Source organism: Cyprinus carpio, chromosome B1 (genome assembly GCF_018340385.1).
Source record: "Cyprinus carpio isolate SPL01 chromosome B1, ASM1834038v1, whole genome shotgun sequence".
Taxonomy (NCBI): Eukaryota; Metazoa; Chordata; class Actinopteri; order Cypriniformes; family Cyprinidae; genus Cyprinus; species Cyprinus carpio.
Window position 1 is genome coordinate 39,142,696 of NC_056597.1, and position 17,204 is coordinate 39,159,899.

The 17,204-nt window shown below is 36.2% G+C and overlaps 1 protein-coding gene across 1 annotated transcript in view; it reads left to right on the forward strand.

Moving 5' to 3' along the window:
• Positions 1–429: 429 nt before the first annotated feature.
• The window catches only part of LOC109091604 (VPS10 domain-containing receptor SorCS3), a 190,182-nt gene continuing 173,407 nt past the window's right edge, over positions 430–17,204 (forward strand). The window contains 1 exon segment of the mRNA XM_042716093.1: positions 430–1,271. Within this exon segment, the coding sequence (XP_042572027.1) occupies positions 603–1,271 (669 nt within the window). The 5' untranslated portion in view covers positions 430–602.

Consider the following 17,204-nt stretch of genomic DNA (forward strand, 5'->3'; position numbering starts at 1 on the left):
GGTTTTTTTTTTTCTTCATTTTTGAGGCTTGACATTTTCAATTACCATTTATTTTCAATGCATGGAAAAGAGCTATATCATATCAGATTATACATTTTATAGCCTACCTAAAGGCTATATGACGGATAAATTTATTATAACTATTATTATAATTGTATTTTATGGTTTCTACAAAGACAACTTATGAATGCTGCATATTTAGGTAAATTAGAAACGTGGTAACCAAGGAAGATCCGATTTATTTGAGCATAAACAGTAAAATGCTTTTATGTCTTGAATAGGTATTAATTTTAATGCAATTCGCTAGATATAAAATTAAAAGACTTTCAGTAGTAACACGCACGATGTCGTTATGCCCAAGTCTCTCTCTCTCTCTCTCCCTCTCTCTCTCTCTCTCTCTCTCTCTCCCTCTAGACGCAGCAGCGGCTTGGCTTGGATTCAGTACCTCCCCTATGTGCTGCCTTACTCCATCATCACATCCCTGAACGTGAGCGGTGTAGCTGAGGAGCACTTCTTTAAAACCCGACACTTCGCTGGAGTTGCTTCCGCGCGTCTGAGAGTCTGTGGGAGGGGAGAAGCATTCCCCAAAATCTCTTCTAACGATGGAGACCCGTCTGGTTGTATTCCCTGGCTCCCACTTTACTCTTTCTACCTGGCTAATTCTTTCCTCCTGGTATGTTTTTCCAAATGTAAAGGCAGATATAAGTTGCGCGCCATGTATGTCGCCAATGCAAGTGAACTACGCAGGGGATGAGCATCTGCGTGACCCGCCTGATTCTGGGAAATATCCGAGAGAGGATCAAAAGAAACCCAAGCTGATCACAGTTCTTTACCCGAATATTGGAGTACCCACTGCACGAGAGGTGGATGGTTTTCCAGGGATCGCGCCGGAACTGGAAAGAAACGCAGAGGAGATAAACTCCCGCGCGCCTTTGGGGAACTTCACCGAGTCCGCTTTAGACGAAGAATTGTTTTCGGATGAATATGTGAAAAGTGAATCCGAATTGGAACCCGAGGACGCCGCATTAGGGAGAGTCAAAAGAAGCGTGCCTGAGTTTCTGCAGAGCGCTGATGCCCGCTCGGAGGAGCAGAGAAAGACCTCCGGTCTGCGGGTGGACGGACAGAGTAAACGCGCCGAAGTTCGCTGGAACAGGGACGATGAGCACGATTCCAGACCAGACGAACCCAAACTGACCAGCAGCACTTTTGCTCTGGCTGGAGACTCCGCGCACAACCACGCAGTCGTGTACTGGACTGGAAAAAACAGCAGTGTAAGTCCGCAACATCCTGTACTTCTTTGCCATAATGCTATTCAGTTATCTAGTCCATGCTGACTTGTTAAGCTTTCAGGGTTCTTGTCAACTTCAGTTGTTGTCACTGTGAAGGCATGCACATGTAGTTTCGAGTCTATAGGGTTTATAATGAGCATTTGCCCAACCTGTCCTGAAATTATCATCCCTGCTGAAAACATAGCCTTAACGCATTCTAAGCCAGTTGATCAGGCTGGTTTAACATGGGTTTTGGCACTTTTCAGCTTGGGAAGACCCTCTTAAACCAGCAAACCAGCTTAGTCTTTTGAGCAGAGATAATTAAAGGTTTACAGAAAACACCTGTTCAGAGTGTTAACCACCTGTTTGTCAGAGAGATCAAGCACAATAGGATCTCTCCATTGAGTTGGAATGTAATCCACATGTTCAGTGTAAATAACCATTCACCTTTGGGAGTTTCTTTCTAAATTGCCTTAGTTAAATCGACTGCTGGGCAAAGTCTGCAAATATGCCTTTAATGCAGTATCTTTCTGCACTGTCGGTATATTTTTTTCCGATGAAATGATTTGCTTGTAGAGCAGGTTGTTGGCTAGAGAATCTTGGCTGCAGTGCTGTCTGTGTTTTTGGATTGGCAAGATAGGAGACTTTATAATACTTCACATTTCAATAATTCAGAGATCCATCTAGTCGATTTTGTAGACAGAGGCACATAGGCAAAAAATAACCTTGTCCTTAAATGCTTAAGTTAAGCAGAACTAAGGACTTGCATTTAAGCAAGTCTGCAGAGTATTGCCTGGGTGTCTGGATTTTGTTGCAGACAGGTGGTGTTTGATGAGATATGTGTGCGTGAGAGAGATATGAGTGCGAGAGAGAAGAAAGGCAGATTTTCAATGTGGTTTTCAAACAGATTTTCATGTTAAAGCTATGTTTTGTTGCTGTGCATCTGTGCTATTATATTATATTATATTATATTATATTATATTATATTATAAAATGCAAAGCATGATGTGTAAGCAACCTAAGCACCACTGGTATTGAAATAATACCATAGTAACAGGTAATCTTTTAGGTACAATTTAAGCATGTATGTTTTATTCATGAAAAGTGAACAGTATGATGACTAAAGGAAGGCAGATTTTTCCATATGACTTTGCTTCTAGTAATTGTTTCTATTTGGCTTTGGAAAACTGATTCTAGACCAGTGGTTTTAGCAGATTTGTCCTAGAGAGGTAATTGGAAGCAACAGGCAATGGATTGTGGCCGATATTTCTACTACAGATTCTACAGTATGTGCATTTTCGTTTAAAATGGGCCTCTATATATGTGAAATAATATCTCCAGCAGTATGAGGTGAAGTTATATGAATTAGACTCTATATGAATTAGACTCCACCTCATCCATTATTGTCTTTCTTAGTGCCTGTTTGCACAAAAAATACAATAAATCAAAACAGATAGTCCAGCATTTTCAGGCCCTGTCTAGACATATTACATCTAGCTTTATTAACTTGTTTAGTAGCTGTCAGTAAAACAGCCACAGCAATTTTAGGCAAGGGTTACTGCCCACCACAAGTCCCGTCCCTCATCCCCGCAGCTGTAAATCTCCTATAATTATCTTCCGGACTGAGGCAGCCATTTTGAAAGATTTTGTCCTGTTCAGGGACTGCCTACTCAAGCGTGTTTCCCTGCTTGCATGCTTGCTGGAGAGCTTTGTCTTCATTGGCTGGAAGTTTTATGAGAGATGAATGAAGAGTGCAAGGACAGAGTGTGTGATTTGATTTCCTAGCAATGTTTCCTAACAATAATGTTATGTATGCAAAACCTTTTTTACGATATTTGCAATTATCTGTTTTCAATCATCGCTCGGATGTAGGATATGCTTTGCTATGTTATTCAGTAGGCACTGTGATACATTTCCAGTATAAACGTTTAGACATGCATGATTGAATTTGCTTATTAACATAACCATAACTATAGAGGTAATGCTTAGAAAATGTGTTAAAAAACAACCCCCCCCCCAATAAAAATTATATTTTTATATTATTTCTTCTTAGTATTTATTTATTTATAATGGATACATTGGACTGTCCCCAGCATACATGTGAATTCCTTCAATGCTGTTTCAAAAATATCTCAAGATGCACTTCGTGAAGTCGGCTGAGAGATTTCAGAAGCTAAATTATACAATTTTACAACTTTTGGTCATCATATTATTATGGCTTTCAGTATTGTTCTAAAATTTGGAAAACTTAAGTAATAATAAGGAATACGTTTGTCTAAATATTTGATAATGTATGTGTTACACCATTTTAAGAGATATTTTAGCTTCAAAAGATGTTCTGACTAGGTGGAGAAGAGGATCCAGTCCACTGAAGCTTATCACTGGTGTTTTGAGGTTTAAGCTCAGTGTAATTTATTTATTTTATGATTCATATATCCCATCATGCTTTTGATGTCATGCATTCAGAAGGAAAATAGATTTGCATAAGTTTCAAGTTGTAAGCCTGGCATGCATCAATGGCTTCTGATGTAGTCCTGCTTCACTGAGATTGGGTCATTCTTATAGACCCTGTTGTCATATGCTCCAAGGATCTCTTTGAAACACCTCACTGAAAGTCTAAGTATAAAATACAAGCGGTAAATGAGCTTTGTCAAATAGCGTTTCCCTGAAGAGGTGGGCTGTTTCATTTGCGCTTTCATGCGATTCACTAAACATGGTGGTCAACTGCATGATTTTGGCATTGGTTTGTTGGTTTAAAACAGGACGTTTCAAACAGTAATCTAGTTTAGTGCTTAGCTATGTTCTGCATTTATCACTATATCTAGTTAGAATTTATTTAGGACCATCTGGTTGTTTTTACATCTGAATGGCTTCATCAGTTTGAAGGACAGTGGATGTTCTCTGATATGTAACCTCGGGGAATGGTGTGAATCTTGATTGCTGTGTGAATTGGGAAAACAGCGTTGTGAGTTGCTGACGACTGTTCTAGTTTCACGTCTAAGACCTCCTTCACTTCTCTGTCAAACCATCTGTTCTTCTTGTCTTTTTATAACTGAACATGTGCTCCAGAAGTCCTGCCTGGAAGTATTTGCCACCCTCTGTTGAACGATATTGGCTCATAAAGGAGTTATTTACATTTTCGAGGTGCATCCTTCAGGTTTCTGTCTTAGTTTGTTGGGAGGCTTCAAATGTACTAGAGTCGTGTTTGTTGGAGACACTTTTTGGGCATGAATGAAGACATTGTCTTCGATTGTTCTTTTACTTGTTTCACCTTCTTAAAAGTTGAAATGGCACCATTATTGACAGAGATATATCTCATTTGCTCAGTTAATGGCAATTAAGTGTTCTTGTTTGGAAGGTACATTATTGACAGAGATGTATTTTTTTTGTTAGTTATCTTTCTTTTGTTCTGTTTTGTAGGTATTTTTTTTTTTTTATTTTGGAATTTTTGTATTCTGTTTATTTGTTTTTTAATTATTTGCCTTTTATTGTGCAATCAATTGTTTTCTCGGTTTAATAAGTCGTGTGGTTTTTTTTTAATATATATTAGGGAACGAATAGTATATATAGATGCGCATAATATATATATATCGAGGGACGAAATAGTGTATATCGTATGATTTTGAATTTGGCCCCTACTTAATGTACGGGTTTAAAGTAATTTTTAAATCAAGTTAGCATTTCAGCAAGGATTCAGTTGCTCAAAAAAATGACATTTAAGCCTTTTAATGTGTTACAATCCACGAAGACCAACTATTTTCATTCTGCTACATGTGTGGACGTAAAGTACAATACTATTTTTATACAAAATACAACTATTTATCTTTTCATCCTTGTGTATATTTGTTTTTTTTTAATTTGTTTTGGTATGGGTTTTAATGTGTATATTTGTTTTTTTAATATATATGGTATGGCAACTATTTATCTTTTCATCCTTGTGTAAAGTTGTTTCTTTTAGACATGGATGATGCTGACTTTCAAGAGCACTTCAATATTTTAGGCACTGTTAGCTAGCCAAACACATTTAGTCACCAATACCTCAAGAATGGCAAGATAAATGATCAACAACCCTGCACACTCCTGAATATGATTTAGTGCCACTAATGCACTGTAAAGCACTTTGTTTATTTAGTGTGGATGCTAATTACTAGTAAAGGAGGCTATGTAATGTCATAAATAATTTAGCTATCCTAATGCAGTATGCCCTCCAAACACCGATTAGTGTTTAAACATTTGTTTTCCGGCCCTTTTTTATGCAGCTGAGGTCTTCCTGCTGAGAGCCGGTGGTATAGTCAGGGGATTTATTTCCAGGATTGACTTTGGAGACCAAGTCCTGTCTGACTTTCCATGATTTGTGAATAAAATCACGCTCAGCTACTTCCAAGTAAAAGCAGACTTATTTTTAGGATACACAATGAAAATAAGTGAGGAAATATAAAGGCGAAGTGTGTTGTTGGTAGGGATGGGTACTGAAACCCAGTATTTAATCTGTCCCAGGGCTAAATTATGAAAGACGGGAGTATCGATAAGCTCTGTTGTTAACAATTCTGCTATCGGTACTGGAGAAATTAAGAAAACACACATTTTATTGTTGCTATATATACGTTATCTTGCAAATCCCAGCTGTTGTCTATGATGCATTTTTGCTATTTGCAATTCAGAAGCAAGATTCACCGAGCTTCAGCACATGCAACATGAAAGCCCTGTTTAATTATGATAGAAGAGAGAACTAAACATTCAACTAAATATTTAGGCCTATGGCTCTTTTATTAAGCTAATTTTATTTTTTTTAAATTTCGATTTTGGCTTCTGAGGATGCGTTTCTTCTAGCACAACTTCTTTCTCTTTACAGCCGAGCGCATTCGTTCCTCCCTAAAACCCAAACTTAAAGTCAGAATCAGCACAATCGGTGGTTGTTCTAAAATGCCGTCTTTACTGTTGCTAAATTGTGGGAAATGTTTGATAAAAAAACAATCCGCACAAGAGATGCTGTTCCCCAGGCTGAAATGTGCGCAATAAATGTGCACTTTGAGCTTCTGGCGCGTCCAAATGATCAAATACACACAAAATATGTCAAAATGGTCAGCTTGGAGAGTATTTACTTAAACACAGTTTATGTCTTAAGTGGACGAGAAAAGTTGGGAGAAAATCCGATGTGTGTCAACATATTGTCTTAAAGTGACAGACTGGCGTTTGGTTAATCAATTTTTATGTATCAACAAAATGCAGAGAAAAAAAATCACACAGCTCTTAATCTGAATAACGTTATAGCTTTAATAAGCATTAATCTATCAATACATACAGTGAAAACTATGCAGTGTTCATTTACATTTGATTACTTTTAGATTTCTTTGGTAGGCTGTTACTTACCTGAACAGTAGGCTAATGTTAGTAGACCTTCATGGAAAAATGAAAGCACTGCTTATTTCATTTCATTTGTATATTTTCTTTGTTCATTTTCTTACTGTATCTTATCTTATGTATAAAACACTAAAAATGCATGGACAGCGGTGCATTTACAAATTGATGTTTTATATTCATTTCATTAAATATTTATTTTACATTTCAGAATATAAAGCAATGTTAATTCAGCTCTTATATCCAGTATATGTCATTTATCTTCCTAATATTAAGCACTTCGAGCTTTGTGCGCCACATACCATATCAACATATCAGACACCTCATCATTCATCACAAAAAGCATCATCTGCTGGATCAGAATCGTGGTTTACAAGCCACCTAAATGTAGCCATTATCTCCATTGTTGGGGAGTTTAGTGGAAGGGCTGGGCACACTAGAGATGTGAACACTCCGGCATAATCACACGCTTGGCCGCTGAATCAGAGCAAGCAACAAGGGTGTCTCAGCATCTATCTGTCCCCCTATGTTAATTACACTGATATAACAGAGTGTCAGATGTGATTTGGTTTCATCTCTGTTGCGTTAAACACTTTTTTTCCCCACCGGGCTGCTCAGCAGTCTCTTTCTCTCTCTCTCACACACACTCATGGACTGGCAGTGACAGTCTATGCTCCAAGATAAATTAAAAATCTCTTCTATGATATCAAATACACATCTCTTTGAAATTACTTTAAAATGTGGTGCTATCTGATACATGTGGAAGGAAATGGTGTTCTGGAAGATGTGTTATAATGTACAGAGGGGTTAAATTAGGCTGCACAATCAAGAATTGTGTCCTGAACCTTTGATTCAGAGTTATAATTGATGAAGTAATTATGTTTAAATTATAATTATTAATTAGTTTTTAAAGTAACACAAGTATAAAGTTGTGAGTGTATGTCTGTCTGTGTATTATTACTGTGTGTATAATTATTATTATTCATTAATCAATTAGTTTTTGTTTATTTATTTACTTTGTTTTCCCTATGTGGGTGTACAGTCATGGGAAAAAATATGGGCACCCTTGGTAAATATGATCAAAGGAGGCTGTGAAAATTAATCTGCATTGTTAATCCTTTTGATCTTTTATTTGAAAAATTCATACTAATTCAATCTAACCTTTCATTGGATAATAAGAATTTAAAATGGAGGGAAACATAATTATGAAATAAATGTTTTTCTCAAATACACGTTAGACACAATTATTGGCACCCCTACAAAAATATCTCTGAAGTATATTCCCATTCATATTCACAATTTTGAGCACTCCAGGGTGATTATGAACATGAAATTATACATCCAAGGCTTCCTGTTTCACAGAAATATAAATAGGAGGGAAAACAATGCCCAAATGCCCTTAAATCATCCATCACGATGAGAAAAACCAAAGAATATATTTCTGATGTGCAGCAAAAGATAATTGAGCTTCACAAATTAGTGAACTGGCTTTAAGAAAAGAGCTAGAGCAGTGATAATTCCCATTTCCACCATCAGGGCAATAATTAAGATTTTCCAATCAACAGAAAATGTTACGAAACTGCCTGGAAGAGGACGTGTGTTTATATCGTCCTAATGGATGGTGAGGAGGTCAGTTTGAGTGGCTAAAGACTCTCCAAGGACCACAGCTGGAGAATTGCAGAAAATAGTTGAGTCTCGGGGGTCAGAAAACTTAAAAAAAATTGTCAAACAGCAAACCTACACCACATGTTGTTTAGGAGGGTTTCAAGAAAAATTCTCATAGCTCAAAACTCCAGCATATTAATTTATCAGACACGACTGGAACTTCAAACGGGACTGGCTTCTATGGTCAGATGAAACTAAAACACTCAAGGTGGGTTTGGTTAAAACAGGGATAAAAAGTACTCCATGTGTACAATGAAATATACTGCTGTATTTTTTATGTTGTGGGCCTATATTTCTGCTGGAGGTCCTGGACATCTTGTTTAGATACATGGCATCTTTGATTCTATCAAATACCAACAGATAAAAAATCAGTAAGTGACTGACTTTGTTAGAAATCTTATAATGGACCATGTTTGGATCTTCCGACCGTACAATAACCCAAACACAAACCTCAAAAACAACACAAAAATGGGTCACTGGGCACAAAACCAAGCTTCTGATATGGCCATTCCAGTCCTCTGACCTGAACCCTATAGAAAATGAGTGTGGTGAACTGAAGAGAAGAAGCACCAACATGGAGCTGGGAATCTGAAGGGTCTGAAATGATTCTGGATGAAGGAATTGTCTCTGATTGTAATTGTCTCTAAATTGTCTCTTGTCAGGTGTTCTCTAACCTCATCAGGCATTATAGGAGAAAATTTAGAGCTGTTAAACTGGCAAATGGAGGTTTAAAAAAGAATTCAATAAAAGGGTGCCGTTAATTGTGGTCAATGTGTATTAGAGGAAAACATTTATTTCATAATGATATTCCCCCCATTTTAAATTCTTATTATCCAATGAAAGGTTAGATTTTTGTGAATTTTTTTTTTAAATAAAAGATCAAAAGGATTAACAATGCAGATTAATTTTCACAGCCTCCTTTGATCATATTTACCAAGGGTGCCCATATTTTTGCCCATGACTGTATGTGTTGCTTTTTTGTAGCCTGTCTGTCATTTGGCGATGATGGAAAAATCCCAGATTATGACAAGAATTGGATAAAGTGTAAAAATGTAGGTCAGATACAGTGCATATCGCATTTAGAGCCATTTGAAAGTTTTGCTAAAACATTCAATCTCACAAATGCATGCTTGTAAACTGCAAAACAACAGGATCTGGGCAGCACCAGATGCCTAATAAAGAAATCGGAATTGATTGGGAACGTAAATGCGGCCGAAGAGTTCATCGTGGTTGTAGCTTCTTTTAGGGAAAGTATGTGTGCCCTGAAAGTGTCTCTCCCACACACTTTAATCAGGGGAAAAGATGGATGAATAAGACATGACTGTGGACTGGCTACACACTCACAGTCAGCTTGAGAGAGTCTTCATGTGTGTGTGTGTGTGTGTGTGTGTGTGTGTGTGTGTGTGTGTGTTTCGTGTTCATTTGCAGCTTCTCGTGATGTAGACTAATACTGACAGATTCCTCCCTAGAACCAGCGGTCTATCCGCACTCTGACTAATTAAAACTAATCTGCTTGCTTATCTTCACTGGCTAAAATCAAAATATGCTACATTAACATTATTACTGTTTTTGACAGCTTCACTGTTGACTCCCTGGTAAGTCTCATTCTTTGCTGGCCCAAAACACTGCATACAAAACAAGTTGAGTGTATGGTTTCTCTTATTCAGAAGGATTATGTGTATAATTTGCTGATGTGATAGTTTGCTGGATCTGGCCAATGTTTTCTTTGTATACATAGAGAGAAAAAAGAGAGAGAAAAAAAGAGATGCTTTGCCAAGGAATATCGAATTCTGCCCTTAAATAAATTATACTCAAACTGAGGTTCTTCAGCTTTTGGGTCATTCTACAAAATAAGTTTTGCCCGTTACTTATGCTCTGTAAATATAATGCTGGATGGACAATGAATAGCCAATGCCAACTTTTACAGTGCATTACAGTGTTTTACAGGCAAATAAGTATCTTATTTCTCACCAAGGTTGATCAAAAATACAATAATTTTGCCCGTATATGTATATTATATATATATATATATATATATATATATATATATAAATCAAGCATTACAATTTAATTGTTTTAAAATACAATTTATTCATGTGATGACAAAGCTGAATTTTTAGCATCAATTGCTTCAGTCTTCAGTGTCACATGATGCTTCAGAAATCATTCTAATATGCTGATTTGCTGCTAAAGAAACATTTATTGTTATTATCAATGTTGAAAACTGATTTGCTGCTTATATTCTTGTGGAAACTGATACATTTGTTCAGGATTCTTTGATAAATGGAAAGTTTATTTGAAGCATTTATTTGAAATAAAAATATCAGCCAATATCATAAATATTAATTTAATGCATGTAATTTAACTTGGTATAAAAGGCATTTGTTTCATAGAATGGCCTGTTTGATCTTGCTGAAATGACATGGTGAGGTAAAGTGTGAAGCATAAAAGTGTTTATCTGTCAATATTCCATGGTGTTGAACTGAGTTTTAACATTTAATGCTTTTGTAACCGTTTTGGAAGTCCTAATGGAGACTGAAGAGGAGCTGAATAGAAAATGTAGATGATTTTTTAAAGGCTCTTGTTCTTTAAAACTGTCTGTATATGTGAGCTTAGGTGTCTGCAGATGCCAGTGAAAATAGGCTGAGTTTAAGGGTTCAGCAGAGCAAAATCTTGTGGCGGGGTTCAGGCACTTATCTGTGTTTTGAGCCGTGTCAGGGTCTAAAAGAAGAGCTGTGTGTACTGTTGTGTGGTCTTTCTGTATTTTGTGAAATGCATTTGGTAAAGATTCTAGAACTGTGTCAAAAGATTGCTGAGTGGTGGTATCACTATGGCAACACTGGCCTCTGTAGATTTTGCAACCAGGAATCGATATCTCTTAATTAATTTTATTCATCTTTGACCTATACTGTACTTCCAATTAACTTGTCTATATGCTAGTGTTTATGGTGTCACCCTCTTTGGCTTATTTAGCCTCTGTGTTTAGTTTTACTAAACAAGATCAGTAGGTATTACAGTACTCTCACAACTTGTATGCAGAATTCAAATCTATAACACATATGCTACGCTCTAGGTCATCACTGTGCAAAAAAAAAAAAAAAAAAAAAGATATACACATAAAAAAATCCTCATGATAGCATTGACACTAAAATATGCTCAATCACTTTTCTTCCCTGTATTAATGTAGCAGCTTTTGAAGCAGGAAGTTGCATGTAATACGGCAATGCTTTTAACAGCCAGAAAGGTTTTTATCACAGCCTGGAAACACAACAGTTGACAGCTTTTGGAGGTTTTGGAGATAGGCCAGGGCATGGATTACAGCAGGGCTCTTCTGAATGATTTTGGCTTGAATAGAATGGCACCCTCGAATAGTCAAGCCAAATGTATATGTTTAGCACTTTTCAAAATACATATTGAATCAAAGCAGCTATACAGAAATGAATGACGTTAATATCTGTTTTACCTTAATGTCTAAGTGTCCACATTTTGCAGTTTAGAACTTGATAAGAGTTTTCATATGGTGTAGATATAAACTTTCGTAGATCTTAGGTCATAGATCTGAATACATCGGAGGCTGATGACTCTGAAGCTCACGATCATGTGAATTAGATGTTAAAGAGTTAGATAAGTGGCAGGTGGGAATTATAATTAAGGTGGAAAGTGCACTCTAATTCTAGAGAGCATTTAATTGGCAACAAAGTCTACTAAAATTGTCATCAATATTTTCGTATGTTTTCCAGGATGAGAAAAACTTTTTTTTTTTTTTTTATAAGATTAAATATGTATATTTTGTTTTAATGTGATGGGGTTCCAAAATTATAACATGAACGCAAGATTTAAAACTTGAAATTGTATTCTTGGACTTATTATGAACTTTTTATTGGTTAACATCATTCTAAAGGGAAAACAAATGTTTATCATAATCTTTCACAGAAATGTAACCTTCCCTTCTGAAGTGACTTTGGTTTCAAGTCCTTTTATTTTTCAGCCACTTCTCTCCAACAAGACAATTTTCACTCTCCATACAATTAGTGGTCAACTGATATATTGGTAAATTTTTGGTATTTTCTCAGTTATTGGCATCAACAGATAAGCTTTTCTGTTTGTCTGCTGTGTTGGAAGTCAAACTTTTATTTTGACAGTGATGAGAACACCAACACCTTTGCAATGGAGCTCCCATTTTCTGACAGTGATGAGAACACCAACACCTTTGCAATGGAGCTCCCATTTTAGTTGTGTCTGTTTAAAAGACAGAAGTGTTAAACCAAAAAGTAAAGGTAGTTTTTTTTTTTTTTACTTTTTCGGTCTGGTTCTCATGAGAGCAGCTGGAGATTTGGTTTGGAGTTGGGTATAAGTGTAACGCTTTACACAGTAACTGTATTCTAATTACTTTTCCTGATAACACAGTAATGCGTTACATTTTAATACATTTATGTCATTTGATTACAGTTACTATTGCCAATAAAATTGTTATTTAAGTTATAAATGCAGTGGTAAGAAAAAAAAAAAAAACAAGAGAGGAGGTAAAGAGAAGAGAAGAAGTAAAATGCATTTTAAAATTATGTTTTAAGTGTCAGCATGCCCTTTCATAAATCACCGGAGAATGCGAGCTAAAATGCAGACAAGTCGTACACCATAATACAGTAGATGCAATGAATATTTCAAATTTCAAAAATGTTGCACTCAATTTCACATATTTTTGTCTGCCATTATAGTTTGGGAAAAGTTCAACTAGTAAATGTGTACAAGTTTATGTCACAATAAAACTAATGTAAGTAATAATAAATGATTCATCCGAATGATTCTCCGCTGAATTTAAGCTGTGCGTCACATCGCGTTCTTCTTCTAAAGTAAATGCAAGGCTAATTCCTCGCAGTGTGTCTTCTTCCAAAAATGAAAAGTAGCCTACTTGATAAATCTTAACGTTTTGTTAATGGAAGTTATGTGAGCATTTACATGTTCGCGTGTCTCATATGGATGATTTTTTCAGATAATGAGCTCAGATGGGAAAGACTGTGCCTCGCGTTGGTTTCAAATGGATTACTTTATCAGAGAATGTTTATTTTCGACATGACTGACTTCAAGCTTTCTTATTTCTCATGTCTGTGTGTCAAGTATTCGCTGAGTTCTTGTTAATTTTAGTGACGAATTTCAGAATTCTACCGTATTTGTTTTGTTTTTTTTTATTTTGCGCAAAGTTTTGTTGATTATTGCAAGTGTATACTGTACAAACAAAGTAGACCTTTTACAGTTTCAAATGATGCATTGCTCTTATCTGATCAGATAATCTTGTCTTATCTGATACTCTTATCTGAAGTTCTTTTTGCTGTTATCAGGAAAAAAATGCAAGTGAACAATCAAGTTGTTGTTTTGACACTTATGTCAAATTACTGAAAGTTTCACTTTGTAGTGTATGTTTTACACTGTCATTAGTGTTGTTTTATAATGATGACGTGCATGAGGGTTCATTGTACACTAATTTGGCTTATTTGGCAGTATTTCAACAGCTTGTCCAGTAACAGTAGCAGCAGGGTCTTCATCCAAACAATTTTGCATGCAAGCAGATGGATAAATACATCAGGCCCTCATACAGTATATAAAGTGAATGTTTCTCCCTGCAAACAACGGCTCCTCGCCGACACATTCGTGGATCCTAATCAACTCGATATAAATAATAAACAAGAGAGTCAGGGCTTACTATGTGGTTATTGCCCATCTCTCAGAGTTCGATAAAGCAGGGAGGAAATTGCTTTCAGCCCTTATTACTTGTCTGACTGTCCATGTGCACCTGGAAGTTTCCAATCTCATCTAAACTCTGAGACTCCGAATTCAAAGAAGAGAGACAGAAAGACAGCTATACAGCAAGAGAGTGTGCAAGAGAAATACATAGATGAATGAAAGAGGTGCCAAAACAAAGATGTAAGTGTGAGATAGCAAGAACAAGGGAGAAGAAAGCACTTTTGTTTGCCTAGACTCTCAAAAGGCCAGGGATAGCAACACACAGGCATGTTTAGATACATGTATAGCTGTGTTATATTGTTCTGCCAGTTAAACACAGTCAATGAATAGCGCTATGATTGTTCACCATGGTTGTTGCTATGACGATCCTGAGTATGTTTGCCAAAGGGAAGACTGTGAAAGAGTGAATTAAAGTGTCTGATCCGTATTTACCGAGCTCTGTCCAAAAACACATTGCACTGCAACATGTGAAAATGAAACAAAATTAACAGTGGGAGCTTTGTTGAATGCAAGTGGACCTGTTTAAAAATGTATACTGTATATATATAAATTTTTTATATATCTTCAATATATCCAAATGAATGTGTGTTTCTCGATGGCTGTAGTACGCTGTAATATTCCCTGGTTGGCTAACACAGTTTTGTCTCTTTACCATCACACTGTTAGTCTTAGTTCTCTACACTGTCATTTGAGTTCAGCGTCTCAGAATGCCATTAAAAGTTCATAAAAAGCATTTAAAATACATTTGCTATGTGCCCAAACCTTTGAATCCCTCCTGCCTGCTTCCATGTGTGTCATCTTGTCCAAATGAGACGGCTACTGTGGCTTAAAGTGAGGTTTGCAGATCTTATAGTATCTAACAATCTTGTCGCAGCAGGGCGGATCAGTTTGGGAGAACTTTGCACTTCAGACATTGTTCAGTAGTGAACAAGATTTCAAGTTAAAAGGTTGATGAAAAGTGGTTAATTAAAACATACTGACCTATTTGCATTTCTGAGGCATGCTTGGAACCACTGCGATTTTAATTATCTTAAGAGCATGTTTTATTTGAGCCTTACCTCACTGTTAGCCTGTCAAGGCCAAGATTAGAGGGTTTGGACTTGATTCGTTACAATATTTTTTGGCTGTGAGTAATGTATTTTATGATTTATTTTTTTTTATTTTTTGATTTTTTATTATAAATGATGATTTTTCTGTAAAGTACAAAAGGAGATCATGCCAGCAGAAGTCCAAGCTGCTTTTTCCCCATTCAGTGAAAATTAATATTGATTTTTGTAGTATTGGTGATTCTGATAGCAGAAGTCAAAGATGTTTTTTTTTTGACTTATAGTACCTAAGACAAATTGACTACTTGTATGTCCTCTTTGGAGCTTGACAGGTTCTGGTCTGGTTTTTGTTTATGGAAAAGAGCAACTCAAAATAATATATAATAATTATACGTGTTATACAGGTGTTACATGTGTCAGTATTTTGTTGAACCACCTTTTGCTTTAATTACTGCCTTTAGTCTGTTGGGATATGTCTCTGTCTCTACTAACTTTGCACATCTAGACTTTGCAATATTTGCCCACTCATCTTTGTAGAACTGCTCAAGTTCAATTAAATTTGATGGTGAGCGTTTGTGGACTGCAGTCTTCAAGTCATTCCACAGATTGTCAATGGGGTTTCAGTCTGGGCTCTGACTAGACCATGCAAGGACATTTACCTTTTTCTCCTTCAACCACTGTGGTTAGTTTTGGGTTTGGTGTTTTTTTTTTGGTTGGTTGTTTTTTGTTTGTTGAGGTGTATTTTGTTTGTTGTTGAGGTATTGTTTTTTGTTTTTGGTATATTATTAATTTTTATCGTCAAGGTGTGTTTTGGCAAAGCTCAGTCATGACTGAATGTGGCTTTTCTTGAGGAGTGGCTTTTTTTCTTGCAACCCTCCCATGTAAGCCACATTGCTTTTTAATTTACATTTTTTTTCCTTCCAAACCTGTAAAACATTCTTCTGCGGAAAAAGGTAACTAACAGTTTTGGTTACTATTGACTTCCACTGAATTGTTACTACTTTATATGTTTCACAGAAGAAAGTCACAGATTTGGAACAACATGAGGGTAAGTTTAATGAATACATATTCACATAGTGTGCATTATCAAGATTAGAGGTCAATTAATATTTACTGCTTATGCGAGGGGTATAGCAGAACCCGACCTCTTCTGGCTCAGATTTAATATATTTTAATATGAATACCTAGATGGCCTGTCTTATTAGAATACAATGGAAGTGTGCAAGTATGCAAATAGCCAGCTTTATAAATCTTTCAAAGCGCATAATTTTCCGCTTTTCTAGTATAAAGTTCATATTACTACTTATTATTCAGTGCTGAGGATACCGCCTTTGATTTCACTGGAAACCATTAAATTTTTAATTTTTCACCCTCCCTTCTCATTCATTTTAATTTGAGCATATTACAGAACAATAGGCCATTTTTGCTGTTCGCAGTATAGGTGACTTCATTTAGGAAAAATGTGATATTGAGCTAAAGTTTGAGAAGCTTTAGCAAATAAGCAAATTTACATAATTTCTGCAATCACAATGGTAACTGTATATAAACAGCTGTTTGCTTTGCTAGTCAGGTTGCACCTTCCATAGATTTTTACAATGAATTATTTACCCACCCTTGTATATCCTTTTCTATATAGGAACATAAAAGGAGATATCAAAAAGGTCAAAACTGCTGTTTTACATAAATTGAATATGTGTGTTTGGTTATACTTATGTCTAAGGAACTAAGTAAACCTGGACTTCCCTAGACCTTTAGATCTTTCTTTATGCGAGTGTGAAAATAAGTCTGTGTTTCACTTTTGAGCAGAGGTTGATCCTGAGCTTAGCTGAAACGAAGCATCTCTGTATCTCCAGCAGTGGAGAGAGTTCATATTATGTGTGCGTGACTGGCACAAGAGGTCAGATCTGTTTTTTTTTTCTTCGGTATGGGCATTTGTGTGTGTCTCTGTGTTATGTACATGCCAATGAGCCAAAAGATGACCTCTTGAGATATTGTGGGTCATTGGTGTGCACATAACATAGACACACAAATACAGACAGGCGGTTCTTCACTTCCAACCTTTCACACGTGCACAACTTTTTCATTTAATTTACACTTAATTTTTATTCTATTACACTGCTGATTCAAG